This window comes from Etheostoma spectabile, chromosome 20, assembly GCF_008692095.1.
Source record: "Etheostoma spectabile isolate EspeVRDwgs_2016 chromosome 20, UIUC_Espe_1.0, whole genome shotgun sequence".
NCBI lineage: Eukaryota > Metazoa > Chordata > Actinopteri > Perciformes > Percidae > Etheostoma > Etheostoma spectabile.
Genome location: NC_045752.1, coordinates 12,288,343 through 12,312,410, shown reverse-complemented (window position 1 = coordinate 12,312,410; position 24,068 = coordinate 12,288,343). Strand labels below are relative to the sequence as shown.

The window sequence follows — 24,068 nt, the reverse complement described above, 5'->3', positions numbered from 1 at the left end:
CAGTTTCCACAACAGAGAGTGCTAGTGTGCAGAGGTAACTTTATACTTCCTTAACAATTTCACAATGAGCTACTGTGGTTTAAGCCTAACACCAGCTTTATAAGCTTTACACTGCTAGCAATAATGCCCACTATGAACGCTATAAAGGATCTTTAGAGTAGCATATGTTCATTACATTTAGTTACGTGGAATATTGATTTTTGCTATCAGTTGATATGCACCATGTTGTGTTGTCTTAAATCCCATTGAATGTTACAGGAAGCCAATCAATATTCAGATTGAGCCGAGTCAAGAGGTGAAGAATTGCATGCTGCCTTTAACTCACTCCTAAAGTGCTTTTCTCATGCCTGAGACCATGCGGTGTCTGTGAGCCAAACTTTCCGTCCTGCCACCATCACTCTGGCAGCAACATCCTCTCTGGGTCTGCTTCTCTGGAGCTGATCTCCTGTTGGCTTAGGTGCTAGAGCAGTTGGGCCCCGGTGCTGGTCCTCGCCTGGACAGGTCAGACTGAAAACGGGTGTTGGGGAGTGGGAGCCCCACAGGGTCAACAACGAGACATGCGCTTGCGGTACTGCTCTACCAGAGGGACCAGGCACTGAGGTGAGCCGCTCTGCAGCAGGAAGGGGTGCTCCAGCAAGTCAGTGGCGCTGGCCCGCTCTAGGGGGTCCCGAGTAAGCATACGGTCCAGGAAGTCTTTTAGAACTGGGGAGATCTGGACCAGAGTGTGATGATTAAACATTGCTGTAGTTATTTATTACAATTCATACCAATTTGTAGTTAAATAATAGTTTGTTATTTTTTATGAAAATTAATAAACGTCTACAGCCATGCTAGTGGCTCTGTGATACAGTGGTGCTTTGAGCTAAATGCCAACATCAACATCCATATCAACATAGCATATTTAAAGACAGAATATGTTGTGATTGTTCTTGTACCTGGCTGACATTTCGCACAGTAGGAGCCAGCTCATCCCTCAGTCTCTTCATAGCTGCTACAGGGGTTTCGCTGAAGTACGGGGGCTCTCCATCCACCATCTCCACCACCATGATACCCATTGACCAAACGTCCACCTGGTGCACAATCACACGTTTAAATATTAGTTCATATTTAGTTTTAAATTATGTAACAGGTGTTACAGCACAGATTGCCACTGTTAGCATTTACGCTACATGAGAGAGATCACCACTGTTATTCAGCGTGAGTGAATGTGCCTCCTTACCTCAGTGCCATATGGTGATTTGGAGATGACCTCAGGAGCCATCCAATAGGGTGTCCCCACTAAAGATTTTCTCTTAGGGATGTCCTTGCTGATCTGAGCACAGAAACCGAAGTCTGAAAGCTTTACCTGTGGGGAACAAGACAAATACCTTACTATCAAAATAGCGGAAGACAGAAAGGAAAAAAAAAAAACAGAAAGAAAGAGTAACAACATATCATACCCTTCCGTCTAATGTGAGTAGTATAGAGTCACTCTTGATGTCTCTGTGGATGACTCCCTGCGAATGGAGATAGGCCAAGGCTTGCAGAACAGCTTCACACACTGTGGCAATCTGCTCTTCGCTCAGCCTGCAGGATAACACACACACACACACACACAAATTTACGTTAACATTTCATTAATATTTCACACTTCCATTATGAGTTACGGTAAATCACAGTGCATTAAAGGCAACAATAACAAGTGGAAGGTTCAAAACAACAACTCCCACACAGCAGCATGACCAACAAAACATGTTCATTCCTCTACAATTTTAATGTGACTTTGATATTTTACAAGTGCAACATAAAGACATAAGAGCCAGGAGACAAAAGGCCCTTTTCAAGCAACAAGCAAGGTCATGTGCCCACTGAAATCAAATGTAGAGTTACCTAACAAAGTGCTGTGTTCTCCCACACCTGATTCTTATCATATTTAAAAGACACATATATTAGGAAAAAACTTACTGCATTAATTTATGTAGTTACTTGGTTTCTTAATTGTGGGAGACTTTTATGAGTCACCTTAAGAGACATTGAAAGAATTATTTGATACCAGATTGCAGCCAAGAAAAACACAAGAAGAAAAGGAGCCTTATTCTTGATTGTTCTGCCAATATACTGATCATCTTAGTGTTTGACAAACAGTGGCTGTGACAGTTGGCTCATTTGATATGTCATCTGGCTTGAGAGAATTTCTTTTTGTCCCTTTGAGTCAAGCGATCCAACCCTGATGTCACCCTATGGAGTTCGAGCCAACCATCTGTTAATAATACACAATACATTGACAGCTCTAAACAAAACGCCCCAACAAAATTCAACTCCCTTCTGCTGGTCGATATGTTTTCCTTATTTTTTATGTCTGCGCTGCTGGACAACAGGACCGCATCAGGAAATCAAATTCTCAACCAAAATTGACTATCCACATGTCATCTAAACATGCACATGTTATTGAATTATTACTGTTCCCCAGAGAAAAGCAGCAGGCTTTGAGTGAGAGAGAGAGGGCTTAATGACGGTCTTTGTGAGTCTTTATGCTGTTGGTTGCAACACAGATCTCTCAGTAGTCGATACCACACTACCCCCTTGTGGTTTATTTAGTTATTAAAGATTATATCATAACCAAACAGAAATACACCAGTGCAGCTTTCTTAAGAATGACCAATTTTATATCTCGGTGGTGCTTATACCTGGTTTCAGACACAATGTTGGTCAGTGCTCCACCCTGCAGGTATTCCATGATAACCCACAGCTCCTCCTCCACCAGGGCTGACTTAAACATCTCCACCACATTTCTGTGCTGATAGTCCCTCATGATGACCACCTGCCAAACAAAGCATTCAAGTTAGAATCAAAATCTTTTTAATCTTTTTAAAATGATAATTTCCTATAGACATGACCCATGAGTGGCTACATTTGGTTATCCAATGTTGAAGCAGTACTCAAGCAATTTAGTGTAAGTCCAATGTATCCTGACTTTTACTCTTTAATATGGATCAGGCTCTAACTACCCAACTATATAGTGTCTTTCATCAGAGATGCCATCTTGTAAACACCCGTCTTTCAACGTCTCCAAGCCTAAGCTGAAGACGTAACACAAGTGTTTTTACAGGCTAAGTAGTTCTCCCAATGACGAGCAAACTGAACTTCATGTGTAAAATCATCCAAGTACCCCTTTAAGTAAGCGTTAAAGAAAAAGTCAGGTTTATTGCAACCTGGCGCATTTCCCATAAATGTGGCTATTATGACTCTATGGGCCATGCTAGCTTGGCACTTGGCACTTCTGTTGTAAAGATTTGGGGAAACAAGCCATTATGGATTCTCCAGGTGGAGACAAGTGTTTAAAAAGATGGAGAGAGCAAAGTTAGCACGGCCGTTAAAGCCCTATTTATGGGAAAAACGCCAGGTTGAAATAAACCTTTAATCCTTCAAATGTCAGACAAAGAATAGCAAGCATGAAACCTCAAATTTGCTGCTGTAACTTAATGCATTGGTTTGTGTTTGTTTTTGGCAATCACTTAGTACCTAGTTGGATATTGTACCTCATTAAATAGTAACTCCCTCCTCTGCTGCCGCCGCAAGTCCATCATCTTCACCGCCACCTGCCTGCCGCTATGCTTCTCGGTAGCAATGCACACCACCCCTGTCGAGCCCTCCCCAATCTTAACAAAGTTCTCCAGGTAAGACCGCGGATCGCCCTTGTCTACCACCATCTGCAGGGCCGCCTTAAACTGTTCATGGGTCACCTTGGGTGGGTCTGGTGGTGGTCTGGGTGAAGGATGTTGTGGGGGCCTGAAAGCAGGGGAGCAGGTGCCTGGAGGACTGGTGGCTAGTGAGCCTGTAGGGGAGGGTCGAGGCTGGGAAGGGCTGTCTTGCCGGGGGTAGGCAGGATTGGGGCATCCAGAGTGCCTCAGAAAGGGGTCAGGCCCATTGGGCCTCAGCCCCATGTTAGGAGACAGGCCCAGTGTGTAGCTAGCTGAGGAGCGTACAGTTCGCTGGGGTCTGATTCCGCCCACAAGAGGACTGCTGTTGCCAGTGGGCAGGAAGCCGGAGTGGTACCTCACTGTCGACTCTGCCTGCATGATAAAAGAGAAAAGGGTGGGGAACATTAAGGAAAGGAGCTGAAAGGGAGTTGGCCGACTGCCTGGGGTTCAAAATCCGCTTTAAAAGTGAATGTAAATCAAGTCCATCCCTTTCACTCTGCATCCACTTCACCTGATACGACCCATGTAAAGATGTGCTATATGGACCCAAGTGTCCCGCTGAAATCTTGCCAAACACACCATCTCTCAACTTTTACAACCCCTCTGGCACTTTAAACCCACATTTCATAATCAACTATAGAATTAAAAAAAAGTCAACCCCAGAGCTTTAATAACCTTTAGTGTAAATCCAATCAATATGCTGCCTCGCTAAAGTTTCTACAACCTAAGCATAAAAATTATTTCTTGACAAAAAATGGATTCAGAGCTCATGCAAAATTGGTCGAGGACTAATATGATGTACATAATGTTAGCAGAAATATGCATATATTGTGTATTCTATGAATAATGTATTATCAGTGCAATTAATGGTGAGAAAGATCTGCAAAGAAACTGCTGTAATGTCAGACTTACATTCAGGTCATAGGAGGAAAACGGCCTCCCAGGGCTGTTCTGGGGGGGCATGTACATTGGTGCGTTGGGCCGCAGCTCCGTTGCGACTGTCGCTTCACCATGGGGCTGCTGTAAAGCCATAGCTGGGCTGTAAAAACAAGCTATAGGTCTCTGATTTGGTGGCATTCCCCTGGGCAGCTGAAAATCTCTCTTCCATATCAGTCTTTCCTGAGGGCTGCCCACCTCACCGCTCATATAAGCCCCGTGACTTAGTACCGGAATATTCTGGGACTGAACCTGGTGCAAGGGTCCCTCCAGGGAGCTAACGCTGACTTCATAGGTGGACTTGGCCTTTGGCAAGATTCCATTAGGCTGCAGAGTGATAGTCTTCTTCATACCCAAGTAGGGGGTGTTGGTCTCACTGTGAATGTTTCTGGCCCTGTCCCTCCACTGGTCTTGACCCGCATCCTCATCGTCTTCATCATCCTGGGTCAGGTCCTCGTACTGGTAAGTATCTCTCTCATTCACTTCCCCCAGTCTTCCCAGTGACTGGGCCCTCTTTCTGGCTGATGGGCTGCTCTTCCTCAAAGAGTTAGAACTGGTCACAGACAGACGGTTCATGTCATTGATCATAGCTGCGATGTAGTCTCCATGACCGATCATGCTACCCCGCACAATGGTCTGAAAGAGGAGAGGCGTTTATCTTAATCACATTGCGCTTGCCATGATCACATCACTGAAAGATTTTGGATTAAGAGAAATTAGGAGGGTGACATAATCATTGCTCAGAGGTGAGTTAAAATTAGACTTGAGAATCTGTAAAGGACATCTTTGTCATTCTTCAAAGACAGTGACTTAAATCATTTCCCCAGTGGCTCATTCTGACAATACACTAAGAGATATACCAAGCAAATGTTACAGGAGACATACCTCAAAGTCAGAGCCTCGACAGTTCCTATGTTGCAAAATGTGGATATTCCTATGACTTTGCAGATGGTATGCATAGTTAGAGGGCATGCAAAGCCAAACCTGCCCTGACAGAAAATGATCAGACAAACTTAAGATCTTTTGCCAGAAAGTGATACTGTTGCAACTGTATGCTGTCTCATTAGTCACTCTCAGTCAGGGTAGAGTCATGTTCAGTTCACAGCCAGTCAACAGCCTCTCCTGTTTTCCTGGTTCGGTGCCATTACATCTGCACAGGGGGTAGAGGTCAGATGACATCTTACCTACAGTAGCACCTCTCCAAGAGGAGAGAATGGCAGGTGATAATGGCCTTTGTGAGATATCGTATTGTAAAAGATGCTGAAATAATTGTAATGTTATTTTAATAGCAATAACCTGAAATGTACTGTATTTTCATCCATATGTTTTGTTCTTAGGTAGGTGACACCACACTAATTTTGATGACACTATTAAAAACATAAATCTGACCTAAATTCTGTCATGATGGTTTTCATATCGAATAGCACTAATCACATTAGGGAATAAATGAAATGTTCGTTTTCTCTATTTTTTTCTGGAGGGTCACAAACAGAATCAACCATATGCTATGTGAACCATAGAAATCGTGAGAGTTGCAGGCTTTATCATTAACTGGCATTTCCTTCCCTGTACGTGCACTTTTTATCCCTTATGCTTGACATCTGTGGGAAGGCACCGTGGACTGTTATTAATTGCCTGCATGGAGTAATAAATCTTATGGCCCCTCTGAGTATTCAACATTGTACAGTCAGTGTACAGAGCAGGGTCATTAGCCCAGCCCCATGATAGATAAGAAAGCAAAAAGATGGGGAGGGGAGCAGACCTTCTTTCCGCGTGGTCATCAGAGGATTATGACATTCTCTGAGACAGCAGGATGCCTCTGCACCAGGACACTTTTGCATCAATACAACAGGCATCATATCTTTATGCAAAATAATTAGAGATTATTTTACAATAGTAAAACATGACAGCTTAATGAGGGCCTGGTTGAATGGTGTGCTGTTAGTCATTAGTGATCAGTTCAAGGTAAGGTTAGAGGATCAATAAATAGTTTAATGGAAGGTGTGGTGTACCTTCTTTGGCCTCAGCTCCACCTCTGTGATCCTGGAAGGGTCCACCACGGGTTTAGGCCTGCGCAGGTTCTCTATCAGGCTCTGCCATTGGGTTGGCAAGCCAACAAAGCAGCCACGCTTGGAGTCAAATGAGGTGTGGACACGATGCTCAAAGTTCTTGGGCGCTGATATATCAGGCCTCTTCTTTTTCTTCTTGCGAAACATCCTCAGGTCCACGTGGTCGACAGCTTGCCCTCTTCAAAAAGTGCCTGTAGGGAAAAATATTCAGCCTTTAATAAACTGCACTCAATATTGCATAAAGAACATGTTCCAGTTACTGTAATCTTGACATTTGAATTTAAGCAAATCTCTTCTGCCCCAGTGATGGTGCCGCTGACTGACCACTCTCCTTTATTATTTATTCTCTGACCAAGTGTATTCAAATAAAATCTGACAACAGAGGATCTTTCCAAGTGGGAAAATATTCAAATGGCTCATCTAAAAGCTGATCCCTGTCTGGGATGTGTATGTCTCTGCACACTGCCTTGCTGGCTGTCACAAGCTTGTGCCTATAAGAAGCTCCAAGGAGAGTGGATGGATTTGTAATCACATGTGTAATGAAGGATATCTGGTCAATCAAGGCTTATTCATTCTCTGTGCCATTTTACTGCTGAGCACGTGGCTGGGCTGGCCAGCCCCCACAGGCTTTGAATGCATTAGCAGGACGAGTACAACACACAGACACAAACACGCTCACACACACGCACAAACAAACACAAATATACTATGGCAGGCTATCCTTCATAAACCCTTTTTAACTCATATCCTGTCCTAATTAGTAGCTTGTGTGCCCTTGATTGCAGGGAGGGTAACTACTTAATCCTTCGATGGATGGCCATGCATGTGGCGAGCAACTTACTCTGGTTTACAGTATGTTAAGCTTCTTTTTCCATTCAAGTGTAGGGAAATAATTTAATACATTACATCTCATTTCCTCAGCTGTGCAGCTGTACTGGGAGATAATCAAGTCAAGTCAAGTCAATTTATTTATAGAGCACATTTAATCACTCAAATTTAGGTCTCATGATTAGTATTTATACTGTTTCATGTAGCTCTCAGTATAGAGGAAATTCTGGCCAGGCATGATAGCTGCGTGGCTCTAGGGATGGCAACGCTCTGTTCAGTCTGTGACTGATTGATCCCCTTATCTTTTATTGCACATTTGGGGTGCGTATTGCCAACGTTGAGAAATACGCAGGTAGGAAGGAACACATCCCAGATTGTTTCTTTCATTCCGTATTCAATGTCAAAATTACATAGGAGGGACAATTGACAGAAATTTTGGCAATTTGTGTTGAGTTCACTTGAGTGCAATAGTACTCCAGATTCATGGTTTAGTCCTTTCAACTTAACATGTGAATCAAGTGACTACAGCATGTGCAGTCAGGGTGTGCTGGTTCCATTTAAACTGGGAAGTCGGAAATTTTAACTGGAACGCCCTCATGAAGTTGGATTTCCCACTCAGAAATTTGGGAGAACCTCACCAACCCTGACCTCAAAATCCAAGATGGCTGCTCCAAACATCAACAGCTGATGCAGTAATTTAACCTACTATTTACCAGCACTTCTGTCTTATTTGTGTCTCAATAAATCAGTTGAACACATACAGTACTGTCCTATCTGTAGATATGCTGCTACAGTGTCTGTATGCATAATTACTAAATAATGCGTTAGTATCAACTGGCATTGCTAACAGGGGCTAACCTGGCTAGAGCAAACCACACTTCCACCACCCAGTTAAATATAATAGTTTTCCAACTTGTTGTACTGGAAAGCAGTCAACTCAGGTGTAGTCTCAACTTGCCAGACCTTTATCCACAGTGCTGGGGAGGAGGGTGTGGCTAGTCCACACAACATTCCAGGATGGGAGAAAAATGTGCTCTGGTTTATTGGCATTTCTTTAAACCACTCACAATCGTCGTGGGAGACACTAAGCATGTTGGAACATGTATGCGTTCAAAAGTTCTAGTTGTGCAACAAAAAACTCAGATTGGACAGATAGTCTAGCTAGCCGTCAGGATTTACCCTGCAGAGATCTGAGGAGCAGTTAACCATATCCTAGTTTAGAATTACAACAGACAAAAAGTGGAAGGTAACAGATAGCTGGCCAAAAAGAGTTAAACCCTGCGAAATTTCCGGCGGCAACGGAGCAATCCCTTTAGTGGAACATTGTGGATAGACTAACTCAGGTGTGACTTCATTCTCAGCTCTGTCTAAAGTAAATTAAATGGAACACAGCATAGTTAGCAAATGTGAGTAAGCTAACATGCTATACTTAGCCATTGAACACGGTAAACAAACATTGTACCTGCTTAACATGCTAGCATGACCGCTATGCTCAAAGCACCAAAGCACGGCTGTGTATAAGTACAGCCTCACAGAGCCCATGACTGTAGACTCATTGTCTTGTTTACTTTACCAGAATGTAGCACTTAAAGGCCCTGGTGCATGTAGCCAACGCACAGCCCTACAAGGTGCCCCTAGAATATCAGATACAATCTGTCATTGTGCACTGTGAAATGGTGGGAGTTGAGGAAATTAGTTTTGCAGTTGTCTGATGCTCAGCAGGTGATCACATTGGCAGTCTCCCCTCTTTCCACCTCCGTCCTCAGAGCAGCACAGCTCCTATCAGCATTGACAACGACTGTTGTGAGTTTTATCGGTCGCTACCCCTTCACTTGCTCCACCACATCACAAGAGGGTAAAAGGAGATCAAGCCCACTGGTCACATGAGCTAAACCTGCTTCATTAAAAACGTCGGGGTAAGGATGTGGGGGCATCATCCTCCAAGGATAATTCAATCACAAGGCTAATATGCTAAGTGTTGCATAAGCGTATCACTCTGTGCTCTCCCTATGTACATAATGTGGTGCTGGGAAGGACTTTAATTCCATCTGACAGGTACATTATTGTGTGAGGGTTCTCAGGAGGTAGGGAGAGAGACTGTGGGGCCAAGATTACAGTCAGACCTGGAGGTATTAGAGAAACACAGACCTAGTTTTCTTCCTACAGACACAGAAAGGCTTTTAAGCACCAATTGTGGCTTCTTTTGAATAAGGAATGCTTGTGTAAACAAGCTGCAAAACAGAATATTGCAATCTCTGCTTTTTTCTGTTTCCGCTGCAAAAGAAACTATCTCCTTAGATAGCTGTTCAGATGTTGGCATTGCCTAAACAAATATTTACACATAGCGCTTATGTATCCTTTTACAAGCGGATCGATCAATATTTACTCATGAGTCAAATGCAAACTGCTACAGTCCTCCACTGCCAGCAATAATGGGCTCATAAAAGCACAAATGGGACGGCTGCTTTGTATAGTACTTTATCAAGCTTCATTAGATCAAAACAGCGGAGAACAGAACATGTCACAGCATTCATTATTCATTCTCAGCTTTCTTACTAATGTGAAATTAGAGGCAAGTTGAAACACACACATGCACTGTGTTAATTCATGCCCGGGCAAAATAAATTGAAAAGTTGATGCAATTATTGATTTACAAGCTTTAATCACATGCAACTGGCCTTATATTGACCCTTCCATCTCCGCCAAGCTTATGACTGTCTTGATAACAATATGCTATTGATTTCTAAGCCCGTCGTATAATACATATGCACAGCACTGAACTTGCACGGTGTATAATCACGTTTTCTAGTCACATCCCTCTAAACTGCAGGGACTTGACCCTATGCCTCAGTGGCTTGTCTTGAATCTATCAAAGTGCTGAGGCAAAAACTCAGCCGGCTGCTGTCAGGAATGAGAAGAGCCAAAGAAGATGAGGTCACTCCGAAATTGTGCTACATTAGGTATTTCCATCTCTACAACTGTGTGCATGAGCAAAAAAATTGAAGGCGTGACCTAAATATCCACAATTCAGTGAGAACTAAAATCTCAGTCACCAAAAATCACATGAGCATAATGATAGAGCGAGAAATGCAAGCAGGCAATCTATACGTTTCCCACAGACAACATGACAAAAGAGGACAGGGCATGCTTACATTCCCCTCATGTTCAAATCACCCCGAGCAGGTTGTGTTGTGGGTAAGTGGGAGAGGGGATCGAGAGATAAAAGAGATATTGGATTTGCTCGATGTTAGTGCTCCAAGCTCTGTTAAATGATTTTTTTTTCTTCCTGTTTGCCCTGATTTCTACCTTTCCTTTTCTTTTTTGTTGTTGCATGCAGGAATATATGAGTGTGCAGGTGACTGTGCTCGCAGAATTAATATGGTGTTCAGTCCTTCACTGATCTAATTTTAGGACACATCATGCACCTCCCACCCCTGTCCTCTCTAGCACCCATACGTGTTTATTTTGTACAGCAAATAGTGAGGTGAGGGTGGGAGACGATGGGAATGAAGTAATCCTCTTTTTCTGTTTGTCAATGCATGTATAAGCATAATCCAGCTATGCTGAATAACAGGGTGCTACATCTATTTTATAGTGGCATAGATAGCATCAAGGTCTTAACTGCTGTTTTTGGACTCTGCAGTGCAGTATGGGGGTCTTAGAGATTGCTCTCCTATCAGCTTCATTATGATGACCGTTCTGCCCTCTGAGTGTAATGAGACTGGGAGGAGAGGGAGAATGGGTTCTTGGTTGGTCATCTCTTCCTTTTCCTTGTGCTTCATTAAACCACCACACACACACACACACACACACACACACACACACACACACACACACACACACACACACACACACACACACACAGACATACACACAGCATCTGAGGGCATTAAAAAGGTACACAAGCGCTGGACGTGATCGGACAGTACAATAGCAACGTTTATGACTTAAGTTGTCTGCTTTCTCTTTGAATTCACCTCTGTAGACAAAGAAGGATTGTCAATAGGAGATGACAAGTGATGTAATAAGCTGCGTTCAATGACATGGAACAACACATTGCTGTCATGCATATTTAATGCTAGTGGTCTGATACATCATGCATGACAAAGCACTTGAAATACAAGAAATGTTAGAGGATGGCACACATCTACTGCCTCTGTAAAGTCTCCCATTGTGCAAATGTGGCTTTTTTTGTCCTGCTAGCAGCTGGGGATGGCAATGTCATATGGTTGGTTTGTTAGTTGGTTGGTCGGTTGGTCAGTCGGTCAGTTCACAACTTTGTTCCAAACTGCAATATCTGAACAACTACAGGGTGGATTGCCATGAGCTCTCCAGAGGATGCATCCCACTGAGATTTCCTCTAGCACCAGTGTGAGGTTCACATTGATTTTTTTTGGTAAATGCTTCAACAATTATTGGGTGGATCGCCTTGAATTTGCTACACAAATTTGTGTACCCCTCAGGATGAAACACAACAGTTTTGGTGATCCCCTGATTTCTCATCAGGTCCAGATTTCCATTAGTCCTAAACCAAATACATGCTAAAAAAAAGGACATTCCCATTATACTCAGTTTTACTTTTTGTTTTCTACCTAATTAGCAAATGTCAACATTGTAAGATGTTAAACCATGATGGTAAATAAACATGATACCTGCATAGCATAAGCATGTTAACATGGTCATTGTGAGCATGTTGGCATGCTGACTTTAGCATTGTGTTATTAAGCACTGCTGTGCCTAAGTACTCACAGAGCCACTAGCATGACTTTAGTTAATGTTGCTCCAGGATATGCACGACATTGAAGGAGCTACTCAGAACCACAGGAGGTTCCTCAGAAAAGAGAAAATACAGGTAAAGATGCCTGTTTTGGCTAAAAGTGGTCAAAAACAACTTTCTCAGTCCTCAAAGTACTTTTACCTCTGAAAACAAAATCCACTTAGGGGTAAGAAGGGCACAATGTAGAGCATACCCAAGGGCATGTGAAGTGAATGTCACGGACTAGTTTCAGTATATAGTTTATGAAAAGTGAAGCACTAAAAGAAGAATCTGGACTAGCCAAATGTTCTAGTTGGTCTTGACTGAGTCCAGCATAATATGCTTTTGTTCTAAAGTAACTTCCTCCTTCAAAACAAAACCACTGATAAAGCGCTCGTTCAGAAAACAGGTATTAGTTTAATTGTCAGCGATTGTCACAATCTTGACTGTCTCTCATTTGGACTGGGTCTTGACTTGGACTTAAACCCCTTTGGACATGGTCTTGACTCTGTCTTGACTAGTCCTGGTCTTGGACTTGTCTTGGACTTGACAAAGGTCGACTTGACTACAGCCCTGCAAATAATGTTTAATAAATGTATATTTATATTCTGAATTTGAATTTCAGTTTATAAATTGGGCATTACACAGGGATGACCCATATCCACACAGAGTTCATTGATAGTGACATAACTCGCAAGATTTCTAATGTCACATGACTCGCAGCGATGTGTCATGTGTAGGCTTTTACTCAAACCTCTGCAAGTCGGAAACGGTTTGAAGTCACAGAGCACTGCGTTTCTAAGACAGTAAACAATCAAGGAGCTTGTCTGTCATTTTCTTGTGCACTGAAGAAGTAACAAAATGCCTCAGGATTGGAAGTGTATAGAAAACTGTGATGTCCGTGCTCATCAATGTGGGCTGTCAGTTCTTCAAGGGCAGACAGCTGCGCAGGAGTTCACATCAGTCTTGTGTTAATATTGACAGGAGGAAACAAGAAAATGAGAGTTCAGAACAGGAGGAGAAAAAGTGGGGGAGGAAAGGAGAGTCTGGACACTTACAAAAGAGATGGAAAGGAAGAAAGTGAGAGGACAGAATTGAAAAGAATAAAGATGCTGAATAGATGGACACAGTTTTACAGTGTCCGTGTTAATTTGCCTAATTTAATGGCACGGTTCTGTGACAAGGTGCAATTTTTATTCTGAACATATAACCTCTTTTCTCTGTTATCTTGGGCAGCTTTGTCTGCAGTAAACAAGCCACAGCAAAGGGGATTTAAGGACAGAACACTTCCATCAACAGAGTGCGTGTATCATTCTGTCATCTGACATATTGGCCAGTTTATACCAGACAAGATAATGGACGAAGAAAGAAAACTAGTTCCTTGTCACCCACAGCGAAGAGTGTGGACATAAGTGCACAGTAAAAGTTATAGCCTCTATCTACTCAAAACACCTTAAGATAATGACATTGTAAAGGCAACACTTCTAGTGTCCTGGGGCTTTTATGGGATGTTCTATTGATGCTGACACATCACTAGAAAAACACTTTGAATTAAGAAAGTGTGCTTCTTCATGCAGTGTAAAAATATGTATACTAAGGTCTAGTCAGGAGAGTAAGGAAATGCAGCACTGACCAACACTCTGTTTAATTAAAGATCCTCTTGGCTCTCACAAGTGCTTTGAACAATTTGACACTGTACTGATGGAGATCTATGATTAGCCTGAACCAATGGTACGAGCCCAACTCTTCTCTCTTGGGTCTAATTTATTGATGCGCCAGGCCTCGGTGCAAGCTTTACTGTACGCGCATGGGCTTATGAAAGCTTTGATTTATATTTTTTTCAGCACAGGCCTCAGCATGTCTCTCCCAGGGACAAAGCACCAACCATTTTTAACCAACGAGTATCAATCTGCACCGATTCTGCTACCCTCCTCTGTCACCCAGCGTGGATGCTGTTTCAGCCCAGAGAGGGGAATCATGGCATGCTGTCCTAATTTGGACTCTGTTTTAATCCTTAGTGCTTGACGTCTCGTGGCTGGTAGCAACGCTAAGCTGCTAATGCCCACTGTCCCCTCCTTCTGCTGACATGAACATGACACTGGCATTCCTCTCAAACAATCACGAACACAGCACGGCACATGACGATGATGTACCGCCTACACCTGTGTGCTGTGTTGATGCGTGAGGACCCTATCACTTCCTGTCCTGTCAGTGTCCCGGTACATGGACTAGAGTCGGGAGACTTGAGACGGCCTCTAGAAAAACTTTGAAAAACTTTAGGCTTGTGTGTGTGTGTGTGTGTGTGTGTGCGCATGCACCAAAGAGACCTTCTCTGCCACCTCCTCTATTCTTTTTCCTCCTCTATTCCTCTTCCTTGAATATCAAGTAGTGACCTGAGTAACTTGAGACACAAACACATGGTAGTTTCAGGAGAGCCTCAGTTACTTTATCGTCAGACTGAAATGAGACATACAATGCACTAGTAAAAACACCATTGAGAATGCAGTTTGGATCAAAATCCTGTTGATCTGATAAAGTCCTTTGTGTTGATCACTTACAGCATATTTCTGCAGTCCCAACTCTGAAGCAATTGCATCAATGTTTAGCTCCTGTCAATAAGAATGAGTGCAGAGGCAGTGCTAAAGCACTAGCTGAAAACTGAAATCTATGCGCTTCTTTTAAAACACCTTAGCCTCAATTAGATTTCCACTGGGGATTTAGAAACTAATCTAGAGACTGAGAGAAAGACTTTACAAACCTGTGTTCCTCAATACGGCAGATTACTTGTTTCTTATATCTTAAAAAAATAAAGTCAAACAGAGCACAGTTCAAACATCGCCTGTTCATGCAAGCTCTTGCACAACAGGTTTTCTAATGATTACATTAACGGGTGAAAGTAAATGCTGTCAAATGTGTCACGTCAGTCTACTCTCATGTGCTAGCATCCATCTACTGAAGTGTGTAGGCAGCTTAAATCCTCATGCACGGATATGACCAGAAAGATCACCTGAGAACTAAGCCTACACACACGCACAATAGTAAAAACAGAAAGCCTCTGTCCACAGTGAACATAGCAATGGCACCGTCTGTAGGCTATTGGTCAAGAGTGATCCATCTCAAAGTAGACAACATTTTAGGGATTGTTGTATCCTTTACCTTGAAATAGAGGTTGAGGACAGAAGCGACAGAGGAAGAAAGGGGATGTGGGGAATCTGAGGAGGAGGGGTGAGCATAAGGTGAAGGCTCTTTTGAGATGCAGTCCATCACTGAATACAACCAGTTACCCACTCTGTCTTCCTTTTTTTTTACCCTTTCTCCACCACATCAGGACCTCGCTGCACTGCATTCTGCTCACAGCCTCTCCACCTCCTTCTTCTCAACCTCTACCACGGCTAATGCCTACCGACAGCACTAGCTGCTCTTTATCAATGACGTTAAGCCCCTTTTTCCTTTTTCTACCCCACCACCTCCCCCCCTATTTACCCCACTCTCCTCACCGTGGAGAGAGGAAACAGGGATAAATCATTGTAAGAAGAGGGGGGAAATCAGACATCCCCCTTACCTTTCCGTTTAGTGAAGAGGAGAGCCTCTCTCCTCCAAGAAGGATTGGAAGCGAGAGTGCGCACATACACACTGTTCTACACTCGCATTCACACACACATACACTCACACACGGACATACACGCTCTCTCTCCCTCTTTCATACACACAACGACGTGGAGGGCTGGCTCTCAAGGAAGTGCACACTGCAGGCTGCCGCTTGCCTGGGAAAGCCTGATGCGTTCCTCCCTCCAGGCAGAAGCACACCCTGCCATCTCAAAGGCTCTTTGTTGGGGCTGATTCAACCCCGGCTCCGTGGCTGAGTGCTGGTCCGTGTACCGCTGCCTGCTCCTGAGGACACAGGGTGACCGTACAAAGGAGGGACAAAGCCATGAAGAGGAAAGGCAGCATCCAGGAGGAGAGAATATCACAGCCCCATACAGCTCCTTCCATCCCCCCCTCTCCCTCTTCTTCTCTGGCTCGCTATCTCTCTCTCTCTCTCTCACACACACACATACCCTCCCACCTCCCTCTCTCTCTCTCTCTCTCTCTCTCTCTCTCTCTCTTTATCACTTCCCTCTTTCTCTGCCTCCTCCCACTCCCTCATTGGGCTGCAAAAGAATTGATAGCAGCATGTGTGTGCGTGTGTTTGTGTGTGTATTTAAGCTGGTTTCCAGTGACTGTAAGAAGAGAAGAGCTCAGCCGCATCACCTGGGATACCTTTCACCCATCTCCCTGCCTTCCATCTCTCCCTCGGTCCCTATTGCACATATTGTGGGTGACATGAGAATGCAAGGGCGCTGTGTTCACCCAGTGTGCTGCTGTTCAGTCAAATGCATTATCCATGGAATGACAGGGTCAGGGATGGCAGATGGCGGGAGGGGTTGTTTTATTTGTATTTGTATGTGTGTGTGTGTGTGTGTGTGTGTGTGTGTGTGTGTGTGAATGGGAGGGGGGGCTATTTCTGTAAAGGGTGCAGTCCTCATCCTTACAATCTTTTTTGAGTCCAATGTGACTTCTTTAAAGTAGAGAGGAAACTGAAGTTACAACACTGCCCCAGTTAAGCATCCTCATTATTTGACTGAAGCTTTCCCCTCTCTTTCCACCACAATCATTTCCTGAATAATTTATACAGCAGCTAAGACCAGACACAAAGCAGGAAAATGTATTAGGGTCAAGTCGTGCAGAAATTGCTTGCAGCAGAGTGAGCCAGATTCAGGGCATACATGTTATACATGGCATTTTGATATGATGAGACGCTTGCAAAGGCACTATAACAAGCTTAAATGATGATGTTCCTCCTTACACATCAAAAAGGCTCCACTGAACCAATCTGCATAACAATGACAGATTTGCCTGTTGGGGGTGTAGCAGACACAACCCCTCCCATTCTTTTACTCTTACATGTCAGCATTATTGTCACAGATATTTATTGGCTTGGCAATATTTTACAGCCTCGCATGACTTATTTTTATGATTTTCTTTTGACTTCAGAGCTTCAAACAGCAATAAAACGGTCATGTCATAGGTCTCTTATATGCAAAAATGGCAGTTGTCACAAAAAAAGGCCCGTTTGCTCAGGCTATCTGATGAGCCTTTTATGTACCCAAACTCATATCACGTCTGAAGGAAACTTAAGCGGTTAAGGGTTAATTAATGACAAACTTCTCTCTGCTTTCATGATAGCGTTTACTCAACTTGACCATTTCTTTCAACAAATACAGCAAATGCATTATACAAAAATATGACTCGTGGGTAAATTATGCAAAAATATAAGAACAAGTTTTTGTCCCTCTGGCCGATAATTGGGCCGTTTTTTGCAGTTTGCAGATTATCTGTATTCATATTTTATTTGCCTGATAATCGATATAGTAAATCAATTAAAAAGCAAGCTACTTTGGCTAGGCTACATCTCTGTCCCTCTACTTCCCTTTTACTTGCTGATGTCTTCACTAATGTCCCGCCCATTACACTATCAGACTATCTTTTACGGTGTATTGTGATGAATGTTGTAACATTCCAAAATCTTATTTACATATTCACTGTCAATGCATATCGGTTCCAAAAATCGGTTATCGGTTTCATTAACTAATAATTGGTATAGGCCTTGAAAAACAAAACAAAAATTGTCTTTGTAATGACAGGATTATTATTTTTTTTAAAGCATGTTTCTACGGAGAGACATTATAATGGTAAATAAGATGTCTGTTTGATTCAAACTAAAAGGGGACTTAGAGGGGTTTATTTAAATGTAAATTTGTCTGCTTCACTATCAGACTTTAAGACCTTTAAAGCATCTCCTAAATACATCTACCCCCCATTTGGATAAATAGTGGAAACAGCTTGTAATGTAAAAAAGGGCTTACAATGAGCAGTCTTAAACCACTGTCATTAAAATGAAAGCCCAGGGTCCATATAAGTGATACTGCCTTAATTGTTTGCATTTCAATTCATTCTATTGTTAAGGATGAATCTGTAAGGATTACACCAAGGGGTTATAAGGGTTCAGCCTATACAGCTAAAGCAAATGTGATTTCTTGTCAAAATCCATTGACATTTCCAGATGACCCATAAATTCATTTTAATTCTGTAAGTGAGGCAACTACATGATAAATGAATAGTGCTCACCAATAGTGTCACAAATGCAAATATATAGTACAGAATCAGACATAACCATAAAACTTTATTCAAAAAAGCCCTTTACTAATTTAACCAGTTTTATTGTCCTATCTTATTTAGTAGATGATAACTCAGTTATAAAAAACAAAAATGCTCAATTGTGACACAAAAAAGTCACAATTATGAGTTAAGTCATATTTTTAATTTCCCAAATTGAAATTATGATATAGCAGGTCAGCATTGTGGAATATTTAGTCAAATGTGAGCTACCATGAGTGAAGGCTTAAGCATATTTTTCCTTTTTCTGACTTGTACAGGCTTCCATTCTTTTTTCTTTAACAAATTGTTCTCAGGATTTACTGATGCACTTTTGGAGACTTTTCCCCTTTCCATGCCTGGTTTGCCAAGTATAGTTCATCTTGTTGCAAAATGTCTAAGTGAGCTTCCGTAGAGGCTTGAGACAACTGCATGTGCATGTAAAGACAACAAATAAGAGCTCTGACTGTAAAACATGGCTCATAAAAAGCCTGAGTGTTCTTGTCCATCAAATTAACAGTGCTGAACAAAAGCTCTTCTCTGAGGGCCTGTCCAAAGCAAATTAAGAAAAGGTAGCTTGCTTGTACCATCTGTCCACAGCAGTAAGGGAGAGCTATGGATTTTCTGTCTGAGACACTATTGGAGTCACTGGCTGCATGCTTTCATGGGATGAGCTTTTAATAAGTCCTGCCAAACAGCAAGCCATAGAGGATGCATTATGCTGTGTTATGATGGGAGTGCTTCATGTTGCTTATCATTTATCACTGAATTTCAGCTGCACTCAGTGCTAAGCCAAAATTTAAAGTAGACAGTTTGGGAACTCACCAGCTGAAAGGATCTTGGCTGACAGTGTCACATTTCCAAAAATGAGATTAAAGTCGGTTCCTCCAGTGGTCCATGAGCATGTAAAAGCAGCAACAGTCCATAGTACATCAGGCTAGTGAAGATAACCAAGGCCTGCTCTGCCACAACTGCAAATGGGGGATTTCACTTGCTAATGAGCCAACCACCTATCTTCCAGCCATTCATCAAACTCTGCCCTGTGAGCTGCCTACTTGTGAAGTACATTCCATCATCACAGTAGATTGGATTTACTCCCACCACTTTAATCAGCAGGCTTCTGGGTAACTTCTCCTGGACAATGATTAACATTTGACTAGCTGAAAGCATGATTTGCTCATAAAAGTCTGATGCCCAGTGTTGGAATTCCTTAAAATAGATCCTGCAGTGAGAAAGTAAAATTGAGTCACTTCATTAGAATAAGCAGCAGTAACTATATGTATTTATTGCAGATTGTTTTTATTTATGCCAGTCAGTGTTGTCTTCAAACTGTAGCAACAGACCACACTCGGCGCTAAATTGTTCTTGAGCTCTATTAGTAATCCAAATATCATTACCAGAATTCAATCCATAATTTCCCTCAAATGCCTCTCGCTGACCGTGCATTACTACAACCCTTCAGTCTGAAAAACAACTAAACAAACAATTTCAGCGGTTTATTGAACAAGCCTAGAAGGGACATTTCACTCAGACATTAAACCCACTTAAATCACCTTACTGAAGTCCTCTTTCAACAATGTTTGAATTGTACTGAAATGTCTGCTCAAGAAAATACTACACAGGACAAATCAACTTGAAAAAGCAGCACACAAAGAAACCACACTGTTCTTAAGAACAATAGACAAAAAAAAAAAAGATAAGCAGGAAATCAGGAATACTTGTGAGTAGTATACTGTATATCTGCAGCAGATTCAAGCTGTGGTGAACAAACGTGTTTAGTATTTATAAGGAGTAGATGTAATACAATCCAGTAGCCTTTGAAATACTGTTATTTTCATTCATTTGTTTGTTGAAATTGTGTAAATGTTCCACGCTATGGTCAGTTTAATTTTGCACTGGATTCAATTACAATTGTATAGGTTATTTGTCCCCCCTGCTTTGTAATAGTGAATCAAACAACTAAAATACTTTGTATTTAGTCCAAAGCATTTATCTTTTTACCTTTCTGAGTAAGTGGAAAAAAATAAATATTTACAGAAGGATAACAAATACAGTCACTAACTACATGATACTTGCAGATAAATGTCTAAATGAAGGCAAAAATTCTTAACAAAAAAGGGAAAAGATTGTCAACTTTTAGATGAATTAATTTGAAGCACTGGCGCAAGCTTGATCCTCTTGACCTTTGACCTCTGGTGTCACCTTTTTTAAGTAGCGTTCAGCACGCAGTTCCTCAAAGCAAAACTCAGTGGCACCACTGAGCAGCAGCTCTTTACAGTACATGCTCTGCTCCTGTAGTTTTCCTGATTCTGCTTCCTTCTGTTGCTGATGGTGCTCCTGCAGTCTCTTTAGAGGAGTTTCCTCTCTGCGGGGCTTGCGTGCTGATAAAACGGTGTTCACTGCTGGGTTGATTTTACAAGGAGTCCTGTGGGGGTAGAAGGGAGATGCAAAATATAACACGGGAAGGATGAACTTAGATCACAAACTGAACTTGGAAATAAGTCATGAATAGTGCTTCAACTTACATTTGTATTGAATGTATTCTATTATAATATGTATTATTCTTTCAATGAAGTGTCTAGTCAATTAAAATTACCAAAATTAATTACTGCCCAATGGCCACAAGCCATAATGTGATAGTTTTTTTCTGAACATCTTCCTGTAAAACATGATTTTTAATTAACTTGCAATGATACAAAACTGAAAAACAAAACAAAAAAAACAGCAAAAGTTGTCACAACTGAGTGGCTGCAACAGGAAGCGCTTTACTTAATTATCTAAATTGTTGAAGCATTCATTTTGTGAAAGTCATCAATTTTAGGAATATGTTGCTTCCCATTTCATGAACCTGAATGTGTGATGTAAAATAAAAATAAATGTAAAAAAAGAAATAAAAAAAATTCAACTAATTAAAGCAACAAATCCCAACTGTAGAGAAAAGTTAGAATTCGGTCTCGTCTCTCACATTGTTGGAGGCTGGTCTGACTCCTCAACAAATGGTTGGAAGGTGGGTTTGGGAGGCGGTGGGGCCATAACAGTGTGTCCAAATTTGGACTTCTGGGGCACCTGTAGTACATACACAATGACATCACTGGGTTACACTCCACACATTTAGAACAACTAAGACCTAACACCTCCTTGTCTCATACCTTGACATCACACCATTTTTCAGGATTCCGCTCGTTCTCCTTTGCCCTGGAAGTGGGAGGGGCTGCCCACGCCTCTAACTTCGGCTCTGAAGGGCCAGCACTTTGAGTCTTGTTTTCATCAAAGACCACCAACCGACTGTTTGAACCACTGGCCAGGACAGGGGCGCCGTGTGACTGCATGCCTCTAGAAATACCTGTTCAATTGAATACCGTTTTTTAATGATAATGCTGATATTTAATAGGTGCTGGATAGTAATATGATGGATGGATAGTATCATCAGTTTAAAAATCCCCACAGATTTTATTTGCATATTCTTGAGCTTACTTCTGATTGCAGACCCAGTTCTGTTGATGGGGGCGATGGCCTTTTTCTTCCCTCTGTGTTTGAGCTCAGCTAGTGAAACTCTCTCGGGGTGTTTGGGCTCATCATCACTATCCTCCTCCACATTCATCATCACCTGTCGGGACACACGTGCCTGCAAAGCCCTTCAAATAATACGAAAAATTGGGCTTATCAACATTTAGCATTTTAAAACTATATCTTAAACTTTACTGGACAAATCCATACTTGTGAAACTGTAGGAGCTTATCATGCGGCTCCGCACACTTCTTGAATCCTTCCTGGTAGACCAGGTCTGCTTTGCGACAGTTGCCCTGATTCTCATATTCTCCAGACCAAGCGATGTAGAGGGATGCCAGTGTCACTCCAATTCCCTGTGCTTGCATATACCTGAAAATGTCCAAGGGCTCCGGGCAGTTTTCTGCCTAAAGATATGCAATACACATGTATGGCAAAAGTTATTACTGCTGCATTTGTTAGCAAACATAGTCAGAGGTTAAAATAATACACGTACAAATTTGATCCAGAGTTCAACATAGCGAGGGTCATCATGGTATTTCTTTTCCTCTGTGAATCTGGTCACAGCTCGTTCCAACAGTGTGGCAAGGTTGCTCTCTTTTCCTCCCTGAGGGAAGGTTTGCTCTGTCCACTTAATATACCTTTAAAAGACAGAACCACACGATGATTAGATGTTCTAAGATTTAAGAGCAGCACATAAAAATACACTATTGTTTACATATTTGACTTACCGATCCCAAACATCAAGTGGATCATCTCCATCATACATTCGCAGTTCAGACTCAAAGGCCCTAGAAAAACAAAAATTCGCAGAACCTCCGTCATCATATAAAAAGTGCTGAAAAAGAAGAAGCATTTAACAGAAATTGCTGTCACCCAATCTGGGAACAATGTTTTAAAGATCATTCATACTGTCTCTGCTGGTTGATGGCAGAGCTGAGTCCATCCTGTTGTAGACTGAGCGCCTCATGTAAGGCTGATATGGCTCTTCCCCGTCGCAATGGTTGGATGTTTTCTTTGCTTAGCTCCCATTCCATATCTCCTCCTTCTGCCATTGCCAAGTTAAAACAACTGGCTGGCTACACACACACACACACACACACACACACACACACACACACACACACACACACACACACACACACACACAGCTCATTAATGTTAGGTGCTCTTAATAAAAAAAAAATCTCTTTTTACATCTGGTCTAGACTAATGATTTTCACTGAATATAATTTGCGTATACTTATTTTCTCTGACTCCCAATTTTGATAATAGGATAATAGATTAAAAATTTAAGCCATTTATCAAGGAAACATGCCAAACATTTCATCCTCTCCCATGTGAATATTTGCAGCTTTTCTTTTTGGCAATTTATCTTGCATGTTAATCCTGTTTTTAACTTGTCATAGCATTGTAGGGGATGTAAAAAACCTCATTATACACGTTAACGTCTAAATTGCACCATATAAATATTTTAGTTTATTACACTCAATATTATAATAATTATGATCAGCATTTAGGGCTTATCAAAAAACGACACCGGACTATGACCCTAGCTACGTCATCATATCGCTAATGTTTTGATTTTGACTTAACAATCAACGTTTCAGACGTTAATAAAATATGATCATCTTATGCAACACAATATTTGACAGCAACACGTGACTAGCTACTTGTAGCTATCATCTTACATCCACGTCTGAAGGACACCTGTGATGTCTTATCAACTAGCTAGCTAGCAAACATGAGTAAAGTTAGTTAGCTATCGCTAGCTAGATAGCTTGCTAGTGCGTGACATGGGGGCTAACAAACTAGCTAGCTAGCTTTAGCTCGATCGTTTTCTGTCTGCAATGTTGGAAGCATTTACCAGTCACATACAAAAACGAAACAGGTGATCTACAAAGAGTGGTTTCTCATACGCTCACAAGCCTCCTTCGTCTCTTTTCCAAATTGTTACAGCTAGCACGTTACACCGTCGGTCGTATCTCTATGGCTGTGGCTCGTAACAGGAACGCTGTTCAGCGGTCGGTTCTGTGTTTTGAACATTGACCGCGAGAGAATTTGGAGAAAGCTGATTGGAGGAACCACAAACAGGAA

At 42.0% G+C, this 24,068-nt stretch overlaps 2 protein-coding genes across 6 annotated transcripts; both read right to left on the bottom strand.

Annotated features, from left to right (window-relative positions):
* Positions 1 to 203: 203 nt before the first annotated feature.
* On the bottom strand, positions 204 to 16,301 carry pak6 (p21 (RAC1) activated kinase 6). 2 transcript variants are annotated; one of them, XM_032500206.1, is made up of 9 exons: positions 15,832 to 16,301; positions 6,629 to 6,876; positions 4,593 to 5,252; positions 3,519 to 4,052; positions 2,667 to 2,800; positions 1,440 to 1,566; positions 1,220 to 1,345; positions 936 to 1,070; positions 204 to 712 (listed from the first exon to the last, which is right to left on the bottom strand). In XM_032500206.1, exons 2-9 carry the CDS (start codon positions 6,830 to 6,832, stop codon positions 545 to 547), a joined length of 2,088 nt encoding a protein of 695 aa, XP_032356097.1. In that variant the 5' UTR covers positions 6,833 to 6,876; positions 15,832 to 16,301; the 3' UTR covers positions 204 to 544. The 2 variants fall into 2 exon arrangements, with proteins under 2 accessions (XP_032356097.1, XP_032356096.1); XM_032500205.1 differs by having other exon boundaries at positions 463 to 712; positions 16,034 to 16,301.
* Positions 1,568 to 24,068, bottom strand: bub1bb (BUB1 mitotic checkpoint serine/threonine kinase Bb). 4 transcript variants are annotated; one of them, XR_004326929.1, is made up of 9 exons: positions 22,884 to 23,026; positions 22,703 to 22,762; positions 22,468 to 22,612; positions 22,182 to 22,378; positions 21,939 to 22,099; positions 21,614 to 21,807; positions 21,430 to 21,530; positions 20,513 to 20,889; positions 1,568 to 1,585 (listed from the first exon to the last, which is right to left on the bottom strand). XR_004326929.1 is itself a non-coding variant. In XM_032500210.1 (9 exons), the coding sequence occupies exons 2-9, from the start codon at positions 23,024 to 23,026 to the stop codon at positions 20,610 to 20,612; spliced, it is 1,281 nt and encodes a 426-aa protein (XP_032356101.1). In that variant the 5' UTR covers positions 23,027 to 23,050; positions 23,891 to 24,068; the 3' UTR covers positions 20,353 to 20,609. The 4 variants fall into 4 exon arrangements, 3 of the variants coding, with proteins under 3 accessions (XP_032356101.1, XP_032356102.1, XP_032356103.1); XM_032500210.1 differs by lacking the exon at positions 1,568 to 1,585 and adding an exon at positions 23,891 to 24,068 and having other exon boundaries at positions 20,353 to 20,889; positions 22,884 to 23,050; XM_032500211.1 differs by lacking the exon at positions 1,568 to 1,585 and adding an exon at positions 23,850 to 23,989 and having other exon boundaries at positions 20,353 to 20,889; positions 22,884 to 23,050.